Source organism: Pinus tabuliformis, chromosome 9 (genome assembly GCF_031772625.1).
Source record: "Pinus tabuliformis cultivar Carrire ecotype Pingquan chromosome 9, CPIR1, whole genome shotgun sequence".
Taxonomy (NCBI): Eukaryota; Viridiplantae; Streptophyta; class Pinopsida; order Pinales; family Pinaceae; genus Pinus; species Pinus tabuliformis.
In genome coordinates this window covers 1320685502-1320711081 of record NC_142307.1, presented here as the reverse complement: position 1 = coordinate 1320711081, position 25580 = coordinate 1320685502, and the positions used below count along the sequence as shown (strand labels likewise).

The 25580-nt window shown below is 40.5% G+C and overlaps 1 protein-coding gene across 1 annotated transcript in view; it reads left to right on the top strand.

Annotated features, from left to right (window-relative positions):
* The window catches only part of LOC149153391 (uncharacterized), a 112133-nt gene extending 91211 nt beyond the window's left edge, over positions 1 to 20922 (top strand). The window contains exons 5-11 of the mRNA XM_089443810.1: positions 17234 to 17579; positions 17892 to 17969; positions 18078 to 18893; positions 19013 to 19255; positions 19343 to 19446; positions 20046 to 20385; positions 20512 to 20922. Coding sequence (XP_089299936.1) covers positions 17234 to 17579; positions 17892 to 17969; positions 18078 to 18893; positions 19013 to 19255; positions 19343 to 19446; positions 20046 to 20385; positions 20512 to 20922 — 2338 coding nt within the window. The remainder of the gene's footprint in view (positions 1 to 17233; positions 17580 to 17891; positions 17970 to 18077; positions 18894 to 19012; positions 19256 to 19342; positions 19447 to 20045; positions 20386 to 20511) is intronic.
* The last annotated feature ends 4658 nt before the right edge of the window (positions 20923 to 25580 follow it).

Here is a 25580-nt window from a genome sequence, read left to right as displayed (position 1 = left end):
AAACTGCATGGCATGCCAACTTCCATTGTGTCTGATCATGACCCGACTTTCACCAGCAAATTTTGGCAAGAACTTTTCAAGCTACAAGGCACCCAACTCCAACTAAGTACTGCTTATCATCCCCAAACTGATGGTCAAACTGAAGCAGTCAACAAATGTTTGGAGACATACCTAAGGTGCTTCACTTCAGAAAAGCAACATCAATGGGTACAATGGCTACCTTTAGCTGAATGGTGGTATAATACTAACTATCATGAAGCCACCAAGATGAATCCATATGAAGCAGTGTATGGCTGTTAAAATTGGCAACTAGGGCCAAACTCCATGTGGGTCATCTTATTTATGGTAGCTGATATTTTTCTTGGATCCCTCTCATCGAGAGGTGTAGGATTGATCTAAAGATCATCCGATTCCGATAAGTATTCATGGAGTTATGAATTTATTTGCGTTATAAGACAATTCGTCAAGGTCGGCCAACAACCAAATAAACCCCACATGTGCTCAACGTTTTAGTATAAATAGAGGTGGCCTTCAAGTCATTTCAACACACTTGGGATCTCTTCCTCTCTCTACTTGTCTTTGGGTTTTAGTAGGAGGAGAGATCCTATGGAATAGCGTTGCCCTTATCCAGACGGCAGAAAGTTGGAACTGCCGGAAAAGTCTGAAAATCCGGAAATGTATCCAGAGGGCAGAACGCTGGAACTGCCGGAAAATCTGGAAATGTCGGAAAAGCCGAAACTACCAGAAAAGCCAAAAATGTCGGAAAACCCGGAACTGTCGGAACTGCCAGAAAAGCTGGAAAAGCCGGAATTGCTGGAAAAGCCGGAAAAGCCAGAAAAGCCGGAAATGTCGGAACTCCCGGAAAAGCCGGAACTGCAGGAAAAGCCGGAACTGCCAGAATTGCCAAGAACAATCGGAACTGCCAGAACTGGCGGGAACTGCGGAAACAGCTGGAGCATCCGTCTCCGAAGGAGAGTAGCATGCAAGGGACAACTAACATACATTGAGACAATTGTATGGTACTTGGCAGCAAATACACCAAGCATGCAATGTTACAGCTAGCATGCAAGGGACAACTAGCATGCAACAACAAGCATGCTAAGGACAATAAGCATGCTAAGGACAACAAGCAAGCAAGGTGCAGCCAACAGATAGGTCAGGATGGCAACATGGTGCAGCGATGGCACATAATGCAGTACAATGATGGGTACAGTCATGATTAATGAAGCATGATGAGATGTAACATAGTGATGATGGGTGCAACATAGTGCAATGCGATAAGGTGCAACACGATGACGAAATGCAACACAACGATAGGTGAAGGAGTCACCTTGGAGAATTAATTGAAGCAACATGTCTTCAACTGATCTCATGTATCATCTTCTTAGAGATGATCTATGCTCTCATCTAGATAAGTCAAAGTGTTGACTTCTGTTGTAAACGTACTATCTCTCTCTCTCTCTGCTGAACTATTGAGGAACATATAAGAAGAATTGATCAAGGGTTTCCCCACATTGGGGTTTGTCCCTGGCTAGCGCCACATCTTGTGCCCTCTTGTCTTGGCTTGTCTTCTGCGATTTATGTTTATGTTCTATCTGCAGTTTACTTTAATGCTGATGTGATTGCTAATCTGGAAAAGATATGGAACTAATTGTGAAAATTGAAATAAATTGCTCTAAGCATAGAACATACCTAAAATTAACATGGTATCGGAGCTGAGGTGAAGACAATGCGCAAGCAAGAGTGAAAGAACAATCACTGAACATAGTTGGGAAAGGACAAAAGGATCAGTGGATTCCTCATCCCTCTTCAAATTCACCAAGGGTGAAGTTGAAGCAGAGAATATTATCAGAATGGCGCCGGGAATATGGCCTACCTAAAGGTCACTTCATTGGAAGACCGGATCTTAGGGTGGAAGGAAAGGCAGATAACTAGTTCGGCCATTATGCGAGGGAGTGTCCGAATGGCAAGGACACATCACTTGATGATGATAACAATCATTCCAGGGACATCTTCAATGATCAAAGGAATGATATGTAATGCAAGTCATCGAGGAAATGGCCGACTCTTCATAGAAAGCAAGGAACCCTAGGTATGAAGAATCAAATGTTGTTTCTGATAAGATAAAGAAGCGTTATCTTGTATTGGCCCTCTCCTTCAGATTCTATGGGAATCTGGCTTATATATTGTAGTGCTTCAAGGCACTTCATCGGATAGATGGGTGCACTCTCTAATTTGGTAGATATGGAAACAATCATAGGATTATACTTGGAGCCGATGCCACCTATCCCGGAAAGGGTGTAGGGAATGTTAACTCTCAATTGAATAAGGGTAACTCGATTCATTTACAGAATTTCTTTTATGTCCCTGATCGCGAGAAGAACCTGGTGTCCATCTCGGAAATGGGAGTCAAAGGTTTCAGGGTGGCATTCATCGATGGAAAGGTACGTGTTAAAAAATATAATTTTCAAAGATGCTTTTTCTCATGGGTTCAGGGTTGGCAATTTGTATCAAGTTGCAGGATGGTCCATTGGGGATCATGTCAATTGACATATCGCATCTATAACACTGGAGGTCTACCTATGGGGCCCTATCTGATGTGAGTCAAATGGTGATAGGGATGTCTAAATTCAAGTAGAGCATGAAAGTACATGTCTGAGATGTACCGAAGGAAAATCTTACAAGGGGACCATTCCCCTCATGTAGCAGGTCCACAGGTTTGGAACAACCCGAGGAGGTTGAGGTTCATGATCAGGAATCTCATGTATACAGGTGGAAGAAAGCCCTTTATGGCTTGAAGCAAAACACCTCAGGCGTAGTATGAGAGGATTGATAGTTGTCTGATGAAGCTGAGATTCACTAGGAGTGAAACCGATCCAAACCATTACCCGAAGGTTGTGGATGATAGACCTCTCATATCGGCACCTTATGAGGACGACCTATTTCTGACAGGCGCAGACCCTCTCATTTGTAGAAGAAAGAGGGAGTTGGATTTCGGATGTGGAATGATAAACTGCAAGCCTGTGACTACCTCGAGGATCTTAATTTTCAGAAGTTATATGGTAGTGATGTCGGACCAGATTTGGGAAATGCCTCTGAGTTTCATAAATTCATTCGCGTTGATGTTCTTGGTGAACTTCTGTCCGGACATATGTTTTGCAGTTAACATGGTGAGCTCATATTTGGTTGAGCCTCATGGGATTGGTGCCAAGAATCTTCTGAGATATCTTCGGAGCACAATCTCTCATGGATTGAGATACACTGCCGAAAATATGAAATTGCATGATTATTCGAATGTTGACTGGGCAGGCAATGTGGAGGATCACTAGAGCACTTCTCAGTGTTGGTTCTATTTGGATTTTGCTTCAATATCATGAATGAGCAAGAAGCAGAAGTGGGTTGCTATAAGCACCGTCGAGACCGAATACATAGCTACGAGTATGATCTCGTGTGAAGCTACATGGTTGCAGAAGCTCTTAAGTGAGTTGTTTGTACACATGATGAATACCACTATGATTCTCTGTGACAACCAGAGGGGGGATTCGATTATTGAGGAATCTCGTATTCGATGATTGCTCCAGCAGATAGATATTAGATATTGCCTTATCTGCGATATGGTAAGACGATAAGCGAGGAGGCTCCATCGCATTGAGACTGATGTATAGGTTGCAGATATTTTGTCAAAGCCCTGGGGAAAGGTCAAATCTGTGACTTTCCCGAACGACTTGGAGTCATTGAGAGACCTTCTTATAAGGGTCCTGCATGTTGCATGCATTGAGCTCTGGGAGCTCTGGGGGGCTTGGGGTACTTACTGGAGCAACATACGACCACAGGGCGACTCACCCTCCCCTGGTGGTGCGCTATGAACATGATGATTAGTTCTTCTGTGGGCCAGGATGATTAGTTCTCTCGTGGCAACTGTGGAACAGGATGATTAGTTCTCCTGTGGGCCAGGATGATTTGTTCTCCGTGGCGACTATGGAACAGGATGATTAGTTCTCTTGTGGGCTAGGATGATTTGTTCTCCGTGGAAACTATGGAACAGGATGATTAGTTCTCTTGTGGGCCAGGATGATTTGTTCTCCGTGGCGATTGTGGAATAGGATGATTAGTTCTCCTGTGGGCCAGGATGATTAGTTCTATGTGGCATCCACTGACAAGGTGATTCGTTCTCCTGTGGACAGGATGATTAGTTCTCCTGTCGAGGCATCCTACCCATGCAGTCTGGGACTCATGGGAAGTACCTCTCATCTGATCAATGAGCAGGGAAATGAGGATAGGGACCATAGTAGTACTATCGATGGACGCATCGTTGTATCTACCGTACTCCCTATGCTAGGATGACCTCTATTGATCTGGGATCAGTATGAGTGGTTTGAGACACTCTCTTGTGACATTGATCTGGGATCAATATGAGTGGTTTGAGACACTCTCTTGTGACATTGATCTGGGATCAGTATGAGTGGTTTGAGACACTCTCTTGTGACATTGATCTGAGATCAATAAAACTGACTTCGGGTCAGTGAGAGTGATGTGACATACTCTCTTCAGATGAAACTAACATCGGGTCAGATGAAACTGACTTCTCGATCAGTTCTTCTTCTTCATGGTTCAGCAGAGCTCAACGGATCAGAGCAATGCAGGGCAATGATGGCAGAGATAGTACAGTCAGACATATGGATCAACGGATGGAGTTCTCCCTAGTTGAGAGGGAGTGTTAAAATTGGCAACTAGGGCCAAACTCCATGTGGGTCATCTTATTTATGGCAGTTGATTTTTTCTTGGATCCCTCTCATCGAGAGGTGTAGGATTGATCTAAAGATCATCCGATTCCAATAAGTATTCATGGAGTTATGAATTTATTTGCGTTATAAGACAATTCGTCAAGGTTGGCCAGCAAACAAATAAACCCCACATGTGCTCAACGTTTTAGTATAAATAGAGGTGGCCTTCTAGTCATTTCAACACACTTGGGATCTCTTCCTCTCTCTACTTGTTTTTGGGTTTTAGTAGGAAGAGAGATCCTAAGGAATAACATTGCCCTGATCCAGAGGGCAAAAAGCCGAAACTGCCGGAAAAGCCGGAACTGTTAGAAACGTTGGAAAAGCTAGAAAAGCTGGAAATGTCGGAAATGTCGGAATTGCCAGAACTGCCGAAAAAGCCGGAACTATCAGGACTGTCGAGATTGCCAGAATTGCCGGGAACAACTGGAACTGCCGGGAACAGCCGGAACTGCCAGAACTACTGGGAACTGCCGAAACATTTGAAGCGTCTGTCTCCGAAGGAGAGCAGCATGCAAGGGAAAACTAACAAACATTGGGATAATTGTATGGTACTTAGCAGCGAATACACCAAGCATGCAATGTTACAGCTAGCATGCAAGGGACAACTAGCATGCAACAACAAACATGCTAAGGACAACAAGCATGCTAGGGACAACAACCAAACAAGGGACAACAAGCAAGCAAGGTGCAACCAACACATAGGTCAGGATGGCAACATGGTGCAGCAATGGCACGTAATGCAGTACAATGATGGGTACAGTCATGATTAATGAAGCGTGATGAGATGCAACATAGTGATGATGGGTGCAACATGGTGCAACGCGGTGAGGTGCAACATGATGACAAAATGCAGCATAACGATAGGTGAAGGAGTCACCTTGGAGAATTAGTTGAAATAACATGTCTTCAACTGATCTCATGTATCATCTTTTTAGAGATGATCTATGCTCTCATCTAGATAAGTCAAAGTGTTGACTTCTGTTGTAAACGTACTATCTCTCTCTCTGCTAAACTATTGAAGAACATATAAGAAGAATTGATCAAGGGTTTCCCCACATTAGGGTTTGTCCCTGGCTAGCGCCACATCTTGTGTCCTCTTGTCTTGGCTTGTCTTCTGCGATTTATGTTTATGTTCTATTTGCAGTTTACTTTAATGCTGATGTGATTGCTAATCTGGAAAAGATATGGAGCTAACTATGAAAATTGAAATAAATTGCTCTAAGCATAGAACACACCTAAAATTAACAAACTCTCACCTTCACCTATTTATTATATCCTTGGAAGCTCTAAGGTGCAAGCAGTTGATCAACTCCTACAAAATCGTGCCACCATGCTAGCTCATTTCAAAGATAATCTCCATCAAGCTCAGAATCAAATGAAACAACAGGCAGACCAGCATCGTTCAAAGCTCACATTTCGAGAAGGGGATCAGGTATTCCTGTAGCTGCAACCATATAAGCAAACATTGCTCAAAGAAAAGGGTCGCTAGAAATTAGCTCCAAAATTTTACGGACATTATCAAATACTTCAGCGCATTGGAGTAGTAGCCTACAAGCTGGCCTTGCCACCAACTTCAAAAATCCATCCAGTCTTCCATGTATCATGCCTCAAGAAAGTGGTGGGGAACAATTGCAGAATTCAAACCAGTCTACTCGAATTGGATGAGAAAGGTTCACTCTGGCTCCAACTTGAACAAGTCCTCGATACTCGCGAAAGACATTTGCGCGGTCGCACGATCAAGTAAGTCCTCGTCAAGTGGAAAGACACCTCTCCAGAAGATGCAACCTGGGAACCAACCACTATTCTTCAGCAGTTTCCACAACTTCAGCCTTGAGGACAAGGTTGCTTTTGATGGGGGAGGGCATGTTAGGGTCCAACCCTAACCCCTTTATTTATGTAATAAACCCAATAGGGTTGAGTCATAGTCATAGTTAGTTAAAGAGTCAATAAATCTCGTATTAATAATTGTAAGTGGTTGCCTGCATTTAAGAAAGGGACCACAGTTAGTTGCAAACATGGCATAATTAATAAATAAAGTGGTTAACCCATGTTATGCAAAGGACCACTAGTCGTTAGGTTGTTGAAGGTCATTTAGCTATAAATAGTTGTAGTTAGAAGGGAAAGATCATTGAGTCTTATTTTGTAATCGAGCTCTGCTCTGCTGGAGGTTTCCCCCTCGAAGAGGCAAGTGAACATTGCATTTATCTCTGAATAATAAAATACTTGTTGTTTTTCTAATTTATTCTGTCTTCTGGGTTGTATTTCTTCACATATTTGGTATTCTGGAATTTCTCGCAGGTCAAGAGCATAACAGGTAGCATATGACATATCCATTTGTAGACTTCCTCCAAGTTAGCACACCAGGATCTTGATAGCAGCATACCAAATTTTGGCGGAATATCTATAACCACTATATCCATTACCACACTTTTTACAGAAATTTGAGCTAAAGTCACCACCAAACCTTGATTAGTCCCAAACATTGTACTTTTTTTAGAATCAAAGGTGTATAAGTCATGATAAGACCTTGTCACCTACAACTAAAGTTGATCCATAATGATTTTTGGCATTAAATTACGGGATGCCCCAGAATCTAACATACAATTATAGAGAAAATCATGAGTCTTTAGAGTCAAATAAAAAGGATGAGCACTTTCATCTTGAACGTCCAAAGTTGTTCCAAAAATAACAGAAAGTTTTCGTCTTGCAAACTGATCACATCTCTTTCAGCATCCACACTTGAATATTGCATCCATTTACAGAGGTGTTGCTTATACCCAGGATTTCTTGTGAGCTTAGATAAAGGAATTGGAATTTTGACTTTTTCTAAATCCTTTTCTATGTTAAAAACAAAAGGAATCACTTTTTCCAGTTTTGAATGATCTAAGCACTGATTTGGCTATTGTGAGGATAAATTTTCAGAAGTCTTATTTTGTGTTTCATCAAAAGTGGCTTTCTTAATTGGTCTCCCTGGGATTTGTCTCGGCCTTAAATCATTCCTTTTGTTTAGCTCAACAATTAGAAATTTAGAAAAAGCTTGATAATTAGAAACATTAGAAGATTCCATATTTTGAATTAAAGGTTGATTCTAATTTATAGTAATAATAACACTTTTAGGTGGCTGAACGACAAAATAATTGATATCATCTACAATTGTTGTTATTTCCTCAATATTTTGATTATCAATCATTAATGGAGGTTGTATTTACTGATCAGTATTTTGTCACTCTCTGTACAATCTGTGGTTGAAAAGGCCTTGTGTAGGGTCTCAGAGGTTTGTTTACATTTTGAGGTGCTTGTCTGGACTTGTTATCACCCCAAGAAACTCTCCTAGGTTGTAAGAGATGCTAGGGAACATTACAAACTCAACAAAAATGTTGGAAAATGGTGGATGAATGGAAGAAATGATGCATATTCAAGCTAGCTAACCACTTCTACTATGCTTAACCCCAAACATGGGTGAACACCCCCAGACTACAAGGTTTTAGACCACCAATTACTCACAGTTTAAGGAAAATGGGATGATGGAGAATATTGATCACACCAGCAGATGCACAGGACCCTGTGATGGCGAGCTGAAACCAGTAAAGAAGTCTGCAAATCTATTTCTTAATGCACAAAGAGGATGACAGCTCTCTTGCATTAAAATAACAGAAACCTGCATACAAATTCAATGATACAAGCTAGATTCTAACACAGGGGTGGGATGATAGCCCCTCTAATGCTAAACATCAACAACACATGAATAAATGCATAACAGGCACAACCTGAAACAAAGAAGAAGAAGTGGAAAGTGAGCAATTAACAGCAAAAGAAGCTTGCATTAGCTGAAAATGAAGACCAAAAGCTGTAGGTATCACAGTAGTTACAGTGTCCAGAAGTTGAATTTTACATCAAAATAACATTCATCAACCATCAACCCTGATTACATCTTCTTTCTTGGTATATATGGAGTTTGTTTACAAAATTGCTCTGCTGTTCTATGCGTGGAGGGGTCATAATGGACCACCAACCACATTTACAATCAGATATGGGTCTCTGCTGCAAATTGTGTGTTTTAATGAACAAAATCGGCCTTTCTGGTACTCTGATGTCCTTGAGTAGGCGGAGTACCGTATGGGACAAAAACTCCATAACTGGTAAATGAATTCAACTGCTTGAACTCTGCATTTTCTTTTTCGGCCATGCTTTCCTTTAAATGCAGTTGTTGAAGCTTTATTACACAGGGTATTGTATTTCGGCCTACTTCTTCTTCGGGTACACAAGACAGGCTATGAACAGAGACAGAATGGCGGAGTCATGACTGCGACGAGGACAAGGCTTGGCCGTTGGATCACGTGGATCAACGGCGAGGATCTATCGGAGGGGAAAATCTTAGCAAAAGCGGGTCAAACAGGTGTGGGCCGTTGGATCACATACACGGACGGCCGAGATCATTTGACAGGAAGTATCGGGAGGACACGTGGACGGAGCAACGTGAGCCGTCGGATCGCAGTTGGGCAGATCTGACGGTCATCGGGAGGCGAAAGTGCGTAGGCAATAACGTGCGGGGAACAGTGGTTTCGCGGGCGGGCGGTATTCCCTGCACCGCTTACGGGAGGCTGGCGGTTTACGTACGCAAAGGCGCGATCCAGTAGAATTGTGACACGTGGTCGACGCGACAGGCAGGAAACCACCGTGATCGTGCGTTAACGAGCGGACAGGTCGCGGTGTCGGGAGGAGCGACTACCGTCAGATCTGGGGATGGGCGATCAGACGGCGGGAGGGTGAATGATGCTTTCAGTGTTTTCTTTTAACTTTCTCTGCTTTTGTTCTCAATTTCCTTGATGTTGCTTTGTTAGCCTCAACTTCTATTGCATCAGTTTGCATGTCTACCAAAGTTCTAGATTTTCTCTCTCAACATTAAAGCAAAATCATCATCAAAAGCCTTAGAAAATCTAACCTTTGTTGCAGTAACTGGAAGTTTACAATCTGCAGGCATCTTGTTGTAAATTTTATTAAACCTTTTGATCAAATCAGACACAGGTTCATTAGGGTTTCTTTTGAGGTCCTCAAATTCTTGCTTTTGTTGCTTTGTCTACATTTGCTTCCGATAGTGTTGCCTATCCATATCCATCAACTTGGGTTGGGTGACTTTGTGCCTCAATATCTGATTTTGGTTGATCGAGTTTCAAACTATCGAATTAGCTATGGCACTGTTTTCACGATGCCTATCAACTAACTGTTGGATCAAGAATTGATGCAATTCATGAATTTCTTGTTCCAAGGAGGAAATGTAAGACTCCAAATAGTTAAATTTTCACTAGATGTGGCACATTATAGTGTCCTCAAAATGCTTCAACACAGAACACAAAGGGATCTGAGAAGAAAAATGCAGCCACTTATTTATAGTAATAACTGTAAAAATGTTGCATGCCCCATATAAGTAAAATTGAAGCCCCTGCCAATTGCATGTATGGCTGCTCATCAATGACTAATCTAAGACACTGAAGCGCACTTGTGAATCCTGGATGGATCCACCACACGAATGTCACTGCGAGGTTTTCGTTCCGAGATCAAGCTGGCACCGGCCACGCCAAGTTCTCAACAAACACACAATAAGAAAGAAAAACTTAGGATGATCCAAATGCCTAGCTCCTATCCCCTTTAATAGGCTTGAGGGACTCTCTAGAAACATTATTTTACTATTTTCCTTTGAAAAACGAAGGCAAATACAATGGGTAGATCCCATGGGCAAATATCATGGGTAGATTCCATCCATTTTGACCACATCAAGAAAAGGGAATATTACAAATCCTCTCGCCCAAATATTGTTTTCCCTCAAGCAATCCACTTCTATCCACAACAAAAGCATTTGTATACTGATACTTGGATCCCATACAAACCAATGTGTTATTCCATGTCTCCATGCTTAAATGATCTTGAATGGATCCTTCGATACCTGGATCCCAAACAATCCTCCAGCCAATCCTGCCCTCAATGGATTCATCTGGATCCCAATGGCACTTAAGTCCTAGGACCTGTGGATTATGATACCATCTTAGCCCTCCATCACTGCCCGTGCCTAAGGGCCCATGTTGCAATATGCCCTTGGCTAAGCATATCCTCCTAGGAGTCATCCCATCGATAGAGTTCTGACTCATAATCTCTTGCTAATCCATCCTGTGGGAAGGATCTAATGCAAGAATGCTTGCACATGGAATAAGTCTACTATGTTGATGTTTCCTGATGCTCAACTCATGTTACTCCACTTGATCACCCAACATGATCCATTTGGAGAACTCTGCCCTACTCTCCCCAATGTATAAAGATGGGTTGGTAGTGTTGCAAGCCTTATCTACATATTCCTATAGAGGGTTGCTCTGGAACTCCCAACTGTACTCCTCTTATTGCCTTGTAAGGGACTTGAGTCGTTCCTCAACACTAGATAGCTTGGTTGTTGTTTGGCACTTACCCCTATGAGCTCCTCAATTTTCCTATTCTCCTGTAAGATGGTGTCTCGGATTGTCCAGGACTCTCTGCTTCAACATCATAAGATCTGTTTTGAAATGCATGATATTTTCCTGAAATTCCTCAACTGGCAATTCTGGTGTTCAACTATCATAGCTCCAACTTGAACCTTTGATTGATTCTCCGGAAATGGCTCATCCTGCATACTATATTTGTCATGCTGCCCCTCATGATCATGCTCATCATGCCAATTTATTACTACTAGCTCCTCACTTGAGTCTCCTTGAATGTCTTATTCCTAGCCTTCTCCACGTGTGGGGATAAACTGTTGTTCATCCTCTCTGGTTGTCAAACATGGATTCACTGGTGGACTATTATCTAACCCTGATTGCCCATACTCTTTATGGATGTCCTCCTAGATATCTATGGACTCAACTATACAAGAGTCTACCACATCGTTAGGAGGAATTAGCTCCTTCCTTTCTCCATGTACTTTGTCAGGCTGACTGATTATCATTGGCTTATCCTGCAAGTCTCTTTGAAAAACATTGCGTTGTTGCTCACCATTTGTACTTCACTACTCAAATCCTTCGTGGGTGCTTAGATGAATCTCCATGATCTGAAGGTGTCTCCCACTATTTTGCCCTTGTTGCCTCCTTATCACTTGGACATGAATGGTTAAGTGCCCAAGGTCCCTTCCAGATAAAACATATAGTCCTCTCCTTCTTAGTTCATTCTTGCTGCAAGTTTTACTGCCTTTGTTCTTGCTTCCTCCATTAATAGTTTTAAGCTCCTTCTTAGTCAACACCCTTCTGAGCAATTTTATGTTTTGCATGACCCACTACTCCACTAGATCATAGGCAGTTGGTGATACAATTAGTTCCTTCCTCCAAATGGCCAAAAGTTTGGATCTCAATGTCTTGTAGATGTCGACATCTCCTTCTAGGAACAAGGACACAATCTTTTGCATGCTTGTTTTGACATGGTTTGGATGCGCTGATGTAATGTTGGTGTAAAAGTTTTGGAACACCTGAAAGATTAAGTCGTCACATTCCAGATTCAACATGAATGTGCCAAAGCTAAACTTTGCCACAAGTTCTAAGATTCTTTGTTGCTTCTGAAAAGTAGGAAGCATGATGTTGTTCAACCCCTGAAGGGCTTCTATTATCAGCTGCAATATCCCTCATGATATCATTATTGTAAGGCCGTAGTGGCAATGTCAAAGTTATGATCTTGCTGAGACAAGAAGCAACTGTGAGCCTGACCTCTTCACAAGGATGTTCCCAAAGTTTGGGTTGTATTAATGCAAACAGAGATGGCTTAAGAACCCAACTGAGTTTCTTCCATTTTGGCTACCCCACCCCGAACAAACATTCATCTAATTCCTCCAACTTATGACGGTCTATGTTTGACTTCATTCGTTGTAGCTCGGATCCAAGTGTGAAGAGCTTAGTCCCTCTTCCCTGTCCTCCCTTTATTTCTGATGGGCGCTTTTGTTGCAGAATGGCATAGACTCTTTTCGAGAAAGGTTTGCTATTTTGGTCTAAAGTGGTATTGCTGCAAAGAGGCCCCCATGTTTCTTCTATTTCATCTAGAATTTTGTCTAGAATTTTATGGGTGTTTTCTAGGGAAGGTCCCATCTCCTTGCATCTCATAGCAAGAATTTTGGGATTTCCCCTTTAGGCGAAATGCACAATATCCTTACACAAATGTAATTCCCTAATGGTTATTTTAACAACCAAAATATTTATTTAATAAATCCCCAACACCCTAAATTTAAATCTTATTTTATAATACAAAGCTATTGATTCCCCTTGTCATGAGAAATAAATAAATCCAATAAGTCACATGACTTTAGACTTTGATAACTCATTCATTCCCAAGATAATTACGCTGAGTTTGATTGTCATTCCGACTCCAAAATGCTTGTTGAAGGGTGAGCAGCTCCAAATTGTGTATCAAAAGGTCCGGTAAAAATAAACACACACACACACACACATATATATATCGATTATATGCAGTTGTTGTCACTTTGTGTGCATCCAGGGGTGAACAAAATACACAGGCTATTGTTACTTCTTCAAATGAACCCGCACCTGGCCCCTTGTCTCAATCACCCAACTCTACGTATGTGATGGATCTGCAACGTGTCACTCGACCTCTCCTAGATCTACGATCTGTGGCTTTGACCACGAAACAACAACCTCGTCTCTTCTTGTTGATGCCCACGATCTGAGCTCTTTAATTGGCATATACCATACTCAGATATGAATTCCTGTAGCAAGCAATTCCCTCCTCCAGAAAGAACTCGGGCCTTTGATAAATGCAATTACCTCTGAAGAAATGAGACGGAGTTTGGCTTTGAATAAACAAGAAGAGTTTGTGATTATAATACTCTTGGCCTCCAAGAAATGTAAAGCATTTAATCTGTACTAAATGTCAGGATCTGCCAGCGATTAAAGCCACAAACAGATCAATTTAGCACTTCTTGCAGAGATAAATGTGGGCCACGAAATCCTTAGTAATATACCTTGTCATTCCACCCTACAAGAGCAAAGTCGAACTTAGTGTTCAAAAATTGTTCAATCGCTGTGATGCAACCCCAACAACTGCTTCAATTGCTCCACGTTGATCGTGGGATCTCTCGACCCTCGTTGACCTCTACCTGGATCTCTATTGTAAATGACTCGACACCCACCACGACATTTGAAAGATCATCCACGTTGATTTTGCGGCTTTGACGACTCTTCACTGACCTAGCTAGTAGATATGCATTGTCTAATTAAATCTCCAGCCTGTATGGCCTTTGGCACTCCGCAAGATAGGGATATGGTTGCTTGGCCCCTTTTTCACTCTAAATGTTGATACGACTTGCTCGGCAGCCTCTCTACAATCGCATCTACGCCCTCCTTGATCAAGATCAGTCGCATGCCAATTTCAACACAACATGTTGTGTGGTCACTGGGCTCTCTTTGTAACCCCAGAATTGATGTGATGACCTGTCTAATCAAATGTATGACCCAGGCGTTGAGAAGTATGGCTTCATGGTTTCCTCTATAATGATTCACAACGACTTCACAGTGAATGTTTGGCCTCGGCTTGGTTATGTGCTTATGCTATAACCTTGGCTCCTACAATGAATCGATGGTCACTGCTAGAACTGAATCTTATGAAACTAGAAAGAGACGACTTCAGTAAAATCCTTCAGTTCGCTCCATGTGGGCGGTCCTCCTAGCGACTGAATCTTAGATGGCTCAACGTTCAACTCGCCGCACAAAATTACCCTCTTGGCTGCCTCGACTGCTACAGAGAGACATCACCCTTCAGATCAGCAATGTCGGCGTTTGGTTGTGATTGTAAATATGCTAGTAGTGCCTCTTCCATCAGCGGTATAGTCCCATGCGACTGATGCGATAAACAATGACGGCTAACCCATTGGTCTGCGCAATTTTTAGCTGCAATACGAACACTCCCTCTCTTGGTGAGGTGCCTCTCGGCGCGTTCAACGGTGGATCAAACCTAATTCACGGCCCAACAATGTGAGCAGATTGAGTGCTTCACTGCGATCTACGCCTGTGGCTAATGGTTCTATCCTCAATGGCCCGTCGGCTTGGGTGAACTAGAACCACCACTTTGTTGCTCTTGCACAGTCCTACTATGCATGGTATCCGACCAGTTATTTTATCTAACTATTGGATAACACCCTTCACCACTCCAACAATAACTTTGATTTTATCATCAATAACTTTGATTTGATGTGATTCCGCTGATCTTATAATTGCTAGCACTGACCCACCATGATCTCATGGGAGAACTAGAGGAACCTCGCAACATATTCCTCTAATGCTGAGTAGAATCTCGCTTTTCCTTGATAAGGTCATCAAGATACTATGGAGCAAAAATTTCTTCGGCTTCATTGCCACTCGATCTAGTTTCAATTCCATTAAAGAGGAACCACAACCCTTTCAACTGAAGTTTTAACACTGATAACTTCGTTGGCTAGCAGTGAGAGAAATGGATATTCCGATCTATGCCTTCTTGAACTCAATCAACCTTTTTGGCCTCCTCAACTACAGGCAGATCTCGGCCTCTCGAGAAGATTAGTTTATTCAATCTCCCACTAGAAGGGTAAATTCTAGCAAATAAATCTCCTACAGATAAAATTATTTGGCCAACTAGAGTAGTTACAGAAAACCACCGAAATTGGACATGTTACTAGCTAGGTTGATCAATGGAGAATCACCGAAGACTAGTTTCTCTTGACCCTCGATATGCAATAAAAACACCCTCACGCTAGCGATGCACAACTCTAATACCACTATAAGATCCCAAACAGTTAAATTTTCAATAGATCTGGCACATTATAGTGTCCAAAAAATGCTTCAACACAGAACACGGAACACAAAGGAATCTGAAAAGAAAAATGCAGCCACTTATATATAGTAATAACTGTAAAAATGTTACATGCCCCATACAAGTTAAACTGAAGCCCTTGCCAATGGCATGTACGGCTGCTCATCAATGACTAATCTTAGACACTAAAGCCCACTTGTGAATCCTGGATGGATTCACCACATGAATGTCACCGCGGAGTTTTCGCCCTGGGATCAAGCTAGCACTGGCCACGCCAAGTTCTCAACAAACACACAATAAGATAGACAAACTCAGGATGATCCAAATGCCTAGCTCCTATCCCGTTTAATAGGCTTGAGCGACTCTATAGAAACCTTATTTTACTATTTTCCCTCGAAAAACAAAGGCAATTACTATGGGCAGATCCCATGGGCAAATACCATGGTAAATACCATGGGTAGATTCCATCCATTTTGACCACATCAAGAAAAGGGAATATTACAGAAAATGTGCTTCTTCTGCTAAAGAAGGATGCCTATGATGATTTTCACTTTGGGATTAGAGTTGGTGGTCAGCATTGGTACCTGGTTATAGAGACACTATAAGGGATTTCCCTGAGCCCTGATGGATTCCTCATGCCTTTGCAAGGCTTGTCTAGTTTCACTTAACTCTATATAATCCATGGCTTTAAAAGAGGAAACCAAGACAGAACAATTAGCTGGAGAGCCTCTGGGCACAGGGGAGAAGAGCAAGAGGCTCCTGTTTAACTCCAACTCAACCAAATTCATTTGCAAGCTAGCTTGGCAGAAGCCAGAAAGACCCAATTCATAGCCAAAAAATAATTTCCCAACATAAAATCTGGAAAACCAACTGGTGTACACTTGCAGAAAAGAAGTTATCGCTAATCCATCTCCATTCACAAACTCGGGTTCACATAAGGGAACACAACGCAGTAAGCCAGTGGGACCAACGGAATTTCGGCAAAGGCCATGCTGTAAGGCTGTGCTAATCAGGAAAAGAGGGTGAGAGAAATACAGAGGAAGCTTGGGAAATTGTCACTTCAAACAAGTCTTAACCTTCTGCAACGAAACATATGAATAACCAGGCATATCATTTTCCCATTGTGATCACGTTGAACCAGGGCAGTGCATTGATTAAGTTGCATGGTATGAGATTCAACCGTGTGACACTGGTGGTGGTGTCTCATCGTAATAAACCCTGTTTCATGGGAGAAGGGTGCAACAATATTCTCCATATGCTGTGATAATACGAGGATATGAGGGCCATTCAGAGCATAACCAGGGATCAATTGCACATATTGTTAACTATCGATTAGTACAACCCCTATTTTTTTCTTTAGTGGTAAAGTTTGCTTGATAATTAGCCATCGAGTTGTTTTCCTTCCAAATATGATTGCAATGAATCTTTTCCAATGATTGTTTTTGCATCCCTACTACTTTCAAGAACGAATGTCAATAGGAAATCCAGAATGGGCAGTATTTATTACAATATTGACCTTCAATCTTTTAGCTCATCAAAACTAAGACTGAAACTAAAACTATGATTTATTAACGAAGCTCTTAAAACTTTTTAAACACAAGTAAAATTCTAACGCAAACAAATTACTGCTTTATTTGAATTCCCAGGCATGGCTTTGAAGTGTCCATGTTTGAAAGACTGGTGGAACATAACAAGATGCCGTTCCAATCGCTAGCTGTACAGAGCCGCATGAGAGTGGAGTTCTTGCCCATGCTTTTACCAATTTATCCTTATCTCCGGTCAAACACAAAACTGGTCACAGGGGAAAGGAATGGCGCACCTGCATGTATGATGTCTTCTATGTATTTTTGGTCGCATTCATATCCAGACACTGGAAAACCCAGTTATGTAAATAAGGGGGAGGCAGCAATGGTGGTTGCCCTTTTGAGATGGATGATAGCCGAGGGTGAAGACCCAAATAATATAACTATCATTGGAGCGTATCGTGGACAGGTATTCATCTATTATTTCTAAAGAAATGACTGCTGTTTTTACTGAGAGTATGATATGCCATCCTGATGAAAGTATGGTTAAGATATTGTATGATTTAGATAAGACATTAGCAATTCAGAACAGAGATATGTTACCTCAGGTAGTCGATAGAAGTTTCACAAAACAATGAGACTGAATGCCAGAAGAAAGGTTTTTTGAAAGGCGTTTCCAAGTGAAATTTGATCTCAAGGGGTCTAAATTCTAGAGTGTCAAGTCTGAGAGTAGCAAATACTGTTTTCTTACGGTCGCAAATGTCCTTTGAACTTTTGCCAGGTGTCATTGTTGAGAAAGGAGCTAGAAACATGTCAGGGTGCTGAGAACGTTCAAGTTCATACAATTGACCGATTTCAGGTAAGAGAACATGTTACCCTTTGCCAAAGCGGATATGGTGTTTCTTGTTTACTGCACAATGTTGCCATTTGTTTTGTAAGATTCAACTATTCGGTTGGTTTAATGCAGGGTTCTGAAAATAAAACTGTTGTGGTTTCGCTGGTACGATCTAATGAGGACGGAGACATTGGATTTCTGGCCAAACGAAATAGACTGTGCGTGTCCGTTTCAAGAGCAAGGGGCGCACTCTATTTTTGTGGGAGTTCTGACACCTTCGCTGCGAAATCACCACACTGGAAAACCCTTGTCGATTACTTCCGAGAACAGAATTGTTTGGGTGAGCAAATATATATGCGTTGCCCAAGACATCCTTTCGATCAGCCTTTTACAATTTGTAGCTCAGAGGTGAATTCCTTCCACCCTCTGCTATGTGAAAGGTCCTGCAGAGATATTCTTAACTGCAATCACCAATGTCAAGGCACCTGCCACCATGGAGAACACCCAGAGTGTAGGCTAACAGTCCAATTTTTGTTCAAAAATTGCGGGCATGAGGCAACAAAGCAGTGTTCACAAAAAGAGGAAACAATATTATGCGAGCAGGATATAACTTACACATTTGAGGCCTGTCAACATACAGAAGTTCTCAAGTGCTGGCGAGTCATAAAAAAGATTAATTTGAACTGTATGCAAGTATGCCCCAAGAAATTAGAGTGTGGGCATCCTTGCACTCTCCAATGCTACCAAAATTGCAAAGCAAATCCCTGTTCAATATGTCTTAAAATAGAAAAAGAAAAAGCGGCAAAAGAAAAGTTGCGGCAGCAAGAGGAGCTTAAACTGAAACTGAAAGAATTAGAAAATGAAATAGAGCGACTGAAAAATGCCAAGGAAGAGACATCACTGAAAGAACTTGATTCAGAGGGCGAAACTGCTGCAGAATATTTTCAGGTTTATTGCCTTATGATTCCTCCTTAGGAATATTCTGGTGCTGTAATTTTTTATTATGTGTTTTATTGTTAGTCTAATGTTGGCTATTGACACATCTGAGGAATGTTCTGCAAATACAGATCAGAGATAGGACTGAAAAGTATATACAACCAAAACATGGCATTCTTCCTATTGTGACCAAGATAGAAAAGGTCCACAACCTGAAATTACAGCTGAAGTTTGTAGAAACTCAGAGGGATCTGATTTGTCCCATGGCTCCTACTCAGCTCCTTTTCCATGGAACCAGTGATGATGGTATTCAAGGGATTGTGGAGAAAGGATTCCAACTTCCAAGTGCAGATAAAAGAAATATGTTTGGGCAGGTATGTAAGCAGCTGGCCATAATTTTTCTAACGTTCTAATTGCTTTCTCTTAACAAACCACACAAGTAAAAATGTTATACTTGGCAGGGGATCTATTTTGCGACGGATTCATCAAAAAGTGCACAGAAAATTTACACAAAAGGCAGCAACAAACTCTTGCTTTGCGAAGTTCTTCTCGGCAGAACTTTGACGTAAGTATCTTTGATTTTATGAATCTCCGCTCCTTTGAAATCAAACATGTTAATTTTAACTAACAGCAAAGATCCATTATAAACACCAGAAATATTATTCGTCTGGAGTATCAAATTCCTGAAGGTAGTTTAAATTAGTTTAGAAATAAGCAGCTTCAAGAATTTGATACTTCTCAGGGTATAATAGATTTGTAAATATTAAAGATCATACAATAAGTTAAAGATTAAGTCATTACCTTAATGTCTTGTTTTTTTGGATAAAAATAAAAAATAAAGTGATATTCAATAGCAAGAAATTGAGAAAATCATAAACAGAAAATTGAGATCATAAACTAATTTACATGGTGCTTAATATTTTCCTAACAATCCAGAATTAACATAGATCTTCCCCAATAAAAAACATTACAATGAATGGTCAAACAAAGGATGGGTACGGGTACACTTGGCATATTTCCATGGCAACGAACAGTCATTGGAATCAGCTTCCTGGCATGGATATTATGCCTGTAACATCCTTCTTACATAGCTTCTAGATATAGCACATTTAGGCATTGAAAATACATATGATTCGAAATTTTGGGGAATTTATTTCTTTTCAGGGTTCAAAAGGCTCAAGCAGACCTGAATAAAAAGAAAATCAATAAGAGAGGATACGACTCACTGTTTTTGAAGAGTGAAGGAATTGCAACAGGAGGCACAATGTACGGCGAGTTCGTGGTATACGATCCTTATCAGGCGATAACTCGATATATAGTGCATTATAAGAATCTGAGCGTTGATCCAGCAGCCATGCCGCCATCTCCAATCTCCGCGGATCAGAACTTGACGCGAATCCAGTACAAAATGTCCCCTAATTTCACTGAGGATAGTCCTGCAGAATACCATTTCCGACTGGCTGAATCTCAATTTTTTAGAATGTCGAGCCGGATGGAGTACAAGGTGAATCGATTAAATTCAAGCATGGCTTCCAATTCCTTGGCTGTTTGATTGTTTCTTCACATTTCGAATCACCGCCTACTCTTCCCTCTCCTAATTATATATTTGTAACGTACTGCTGACTGGCAGGTAGTAATGGTCGAACTGATAATCAATAAAACGCTGCAAAAGCAGTTCGAGAAAGCAAAGGAGGAATTCGCGCAAAAGAAGATAAGTTTTACAGAGAGGCTGGTCTTTCATGGAACAGACATGAAGGCGATAGAGAAGATCATTGAAGAAGGGTTCAAGATTGGCGGTGAAGGCGTGGAGGTACGGAATGGGGCTGCGTATGGAAAGGGGGTATACACTGCCGTGGACCCGATAATATCAGTTCCTTATAGCAAAGGAGGAAGTATGATGCTTCTCTCTTTTGCTCTACTTGACGACCAGGGCAAAGAATACAGCCAGGGACATTCTTCTGATGTCTTGGTCATGAAAAGAGCAGAGCACCTGCTACCAAAATATATAGTCCACTATACAAAGAATGATAAATTACAGTAAAATGAGTGATACAAGCACTGCAATTTGATGCAGGGTACAGTAAAATATTTGTAATTATCAGTGATGCCGAATTAATGTTTCGCGTGTAGGCATGAAATATCAGAAATCATGTCATGTACTGCAAAGTTGTTTATAACAAAAGGATGGATGTGGTGTACATATAACCAATTCCTTTACCTGAACGAATTCATGGTTTCCGATTTGAGTGGAAGCCTTTCTTCTTTAAACCAAAAAAAAATGAAAAAAAAAAATATTATAATAATAATAGCAATTTAATAAATTTGGAATTATTTTTGAAAAATATTGTGCCTTTTAATTTAATAAAAGTTTTGTTAAGTTGAATTTCAAGTGAAATTGATATCATTTTATTAGCTAAAAATTTGGGAACAGTAAGAACAAGAGATCTTGTAGTGAGGCATCCGAAAAATAACTTAATACATATTGAAAGACCTCGCTACTTTATCATTTAAATAATAATTAGTTTAGGTAATATTCTCTTACTATGAGACTTTCAAGTTAGAACAAGTAGATGAGATATAGTTCTAAGCAGTATCCCCTCTTCTCTCATCAAATAACAACTTGGATTTGTTTCATAGATAAAAAAATAAATTCTAAGATTTTAGGTGAAAATTTGCTTTGGTGTTGAATTGATTTAGCTCTTTAGTTGTGAATGCGTAATAATTTTCAAGGGTCAATGAAGTGACCAAATCTAATTAATGTTTTTACTTATGGGCTTGGCAATAGTGTGGTAGATTATGTTATTATTAATTTTGACCAAATCAAAATTAATAATACCAAATCAAATTATTAATTTTGGCATCTTAAATGACCATGACTCTTATTTTAATCACATGATACTTAAAAATATCTAGAAGCAAATTTTAATAGTGAAAATCACTTGATTCTTAAAAAAAATAATTCATATATTTTTTGACAAATAAAAAAAATGAATTAAACCTTTAGATAAGTAACAAAATTTTTGAATACTTCTATTATAGCTTTACAAAAACATTTTTTTTGTAAGTTTAAGTTGTATTGCCTTCAAAAATCATGCAAATCACATACATCCATCACGCTTCATCAAGTCATAGGTCTTCTGATAGGTGGTCGTAATCTGCCCAGCAAGAAACCAAATGTCTTTGACGACCTACCAATGGAATAATTGGTCTAAAATTCAAGAAGTATCAGTTTTTCTAACATGACTAAACTATATATGCATGAACTTTAAAGTGAAAGCTAAAGCTAATGATGTTGATTCGAGTGTCCGGAGAGGTAGCAGGAGCACCATCCCGAGCACTCGGTCCAGGAGGATCCTAAGAAGTTGGTTTACACTTGTAACAACACTTGTTACTCAAACCCATGACCAAGAGGTGGTCACTCTCAATACCCGATCCTTAAAACATTGTTATGACGATGGGGTATAATTTCTTTTACTTTGGCGTAACTCCTCTAAACCCAAAACTATCATCACCATTGCGTTCGTCTCGTCGAAACGAATCCAGTGACATAACTTCACTCAAATCCAAGCTACAGATCGAGAGAAGTAGCCTTTCAAAGTGGGCTCTGATCCCCCTAGCCACATCAACAAGTTGCCACGTGGCAGTGTAACATTGGCTGCAGTAATCAATGGGCCCACCATTAGGTCAGGTCAACCTCCGATCGAAGTGAAAAACTTCTAATGATCCAGAATGGATCATTATATTGTTTGTCATCCTTCTCGATGCTTTTAGAGTGCAAAAAATGGATGAATTAGCTCACAAAACCCAGTTTGGCAAAACAAGGTCCGAAAATTTCTGGGGGCATTTTGAGGCATCAAACGACGGTTTTTGGGGGTAAAAATTTATCACTCCAATGGCACAAGAAGCGCGTCAATTAGAGTCTGTATGCAAAAGTTATGCCACTCAGAAGTTGACCTTCTTTTCACACTTATAGTTTGGGAGGATGTCGTGTTAGCCCCCATTATTCATGGAAAAAGGGGCTAGCCACATGATTATTATGTAAAAGTCTCTCGAAGATTCTATATTATAACTCTAGTTAAGAGTTGATGTAGTTAAACGTACCCACTAGTAGGATTTCAGATTGTGTTATAATCGGGCCACCAGGAGGAAAAGACATTTCATTCTTTCGAGAGCATTTTGTTCCATAGTTGAGAAAAGATAGCCAGGAGAGATAGGAGGTAGAGCACAAAGAGAGGATCTGTGCACTATAGCATCCCATGGACCATAGACATTAGTTTTTTGTACCTGCATCCATATTCCCAGACAGAGAAAGAGAGCGAAGTGGTGTCACCTTCCAATTGGGTTTTCTCCCGAAAGGGTTTCCCAAAGAGCATATCTTGAGTCTTATGTCTTTTTGTGAGCTTATTATGTCATTTTTTACTTTTCTACATAATTTCCATTCGCATACATACATTAATTATAGTTAAATTTACAAATCTAGAATTTTAATAAAACTGTAATAATGTAGCAATTCAGTGTTTTAATATATTATTATCAGATTTGTTGTGATGAACTATCTAGTGAAACATCCACGACAATTTACGGATCATTTTGTATTAGAGTAGGTTTCTTTGGGTATACTGTGGAGATTGTGAGGATCTAGATTGGCAGGGCCGAAAATCGTAAAACCCTAAACATGGCCAATGAATCTATAAATGAACCTCGTGATCCTACAAAGGTTAGGTTTAGGCGGCTGGAACAAGAAGTCACAGATATCAACTATAATATAAAACTCCTCATGGAAGCCTTTCCATAACAAGTAGGGGATATTTGGAGAAGACGAGGGTTCAAATGCAGAAGACAAATCAGAACGAGAATTAGAATATCAAGGAGAAACAAAGAACCAGCGGAAGAAAAAACCTGAAAAAGATCAACTTAGTTGAGTGTCGTGAACCAATTACAATCCCTGTTTAAAATGGAAGCAAAAGTCGATATCAAGTCGTACCACAACGAGATTGACGCTCTGAAGTTGAACCACTGGTTGCAGCAACTATGTCAAACATACATGGAATGTGGACAATAAGAGTAGGATAAACATGAGTGTCATTCTATTAATAATATTCACATATAAATACAATTCCTTGTGACCCTTGGTCTTCATATACGAAGTGGTCTCTTGGACTTCGGTGACTGTTCACATTCCACATCAACCCTTAACAGATTAGGTGTCCAACACCCCCCTCCTTAATTTGAAGGGTTATATACGAGTCTAAGAATAGAGCTCTAATACAAAAATACAACAATGGATGACAACAATAAGCTGAATGTGGTCTCTGAAATAATGGCATAAGGTGGGAGAACTCGAGGTCTCAACCAACAATGGTTTAAGGATGACCACCAACACTAGAACGCTTAGTGTAGTTCTTAGAACTCTTCTAAATATGGCAAGAAGCTGAAGTCTTATGCTAGAGGAAGTGTCTCTAATGCTTTGGAGAGGGATACCTTCAACCTAGAAGAAGGGATGTATACAACCCATGATGGTTTAAGGATGACCACCAACTCTGGAATGCTTAATGCAATTCCTGGAACTCTTCTAGAACTGGCAAGAAGTTGAAGTCTTCTGCTAGAGGAAGTGTCCCTAATTCTTTGAAGAGGGAGAAGCTCAACTTGGAAAGGGAGGTCTCAACCCCGCATATATGGTTTAAGGTTGGCCACCAACCAAAGGTATACTCAGGGGCATCTTTGTCTCTAGCTACAACTTTGAATCTGGTATGGCAGGTTGTGGCTCAGGCTCGCTTGAACTTCTGTGTCTCTGGCTACAACTTTGAATTAGGAAGCAGGTTCAGGTTGTGGCTTAGGCTCGCTTGATGTGGCTTTGAATATTATAGATGACCATCACTTCCCCCCATGTCAGATATAGGGTGAGATGATGGAGAAAACTCAACTGCAAGACTTTTCAATACTCTAGAATAAATTTTGACATATGACTGAAATATCTTCTTGGTTGTTGAAGCCCATTACCAAGAAGCGATCCATCCAAGGTGAATTTTTGTTCTTGCAGGAGGCTTGTTTTTGAAGCATATGTTTGAAGAATGAGTGGTTTTATGACAATGCTCACATGGATGAAGATCAAAACAATGATCTTTCATATGGCCAACTCTGTCACAATGTTGGCATTTAACAATCTGTTGTGGCTGTTGTGGAAGAGGAGCATAATCTGGAACAGTTGAAGGTGAACTGTCATGAAGGAACCCAACACTATGGAACTGGATGGGCTTTGAGATATCTAGAATATGAAAGCACACATCCTTGTCATATCCAAGAGCAATTCGGTTTTTGTTGTTGATAATCTCTTCCCAAGGTCTGATGACGGGCTTGAGAAGTGGAACTTGAACTTTTGCATCTTTATACAAAATTGCTCTCGTACTAGACACATGATGCGACTCAACCTCAATGTTATTGATTTTATCAATGTATGACTGTTGATGGGAGCCAACTTTAGCCTGAAAATGGGGATTGTTCTGAATAAAAAATAGTTCAAAATGATGACTATTTTGTTGTAACTCCTCTCGTTGAAGTTGAGATTCAAGATGAAAAAAGTCAATCTTGTCATGTGCATTTTATAGATCAAATTTAATGTCGAAAATAGTGTCTTTGTTAACATTTACCATACCATGAACCGTGGAGAGTATAAGAGTATTCAATAACTCTAACACTACA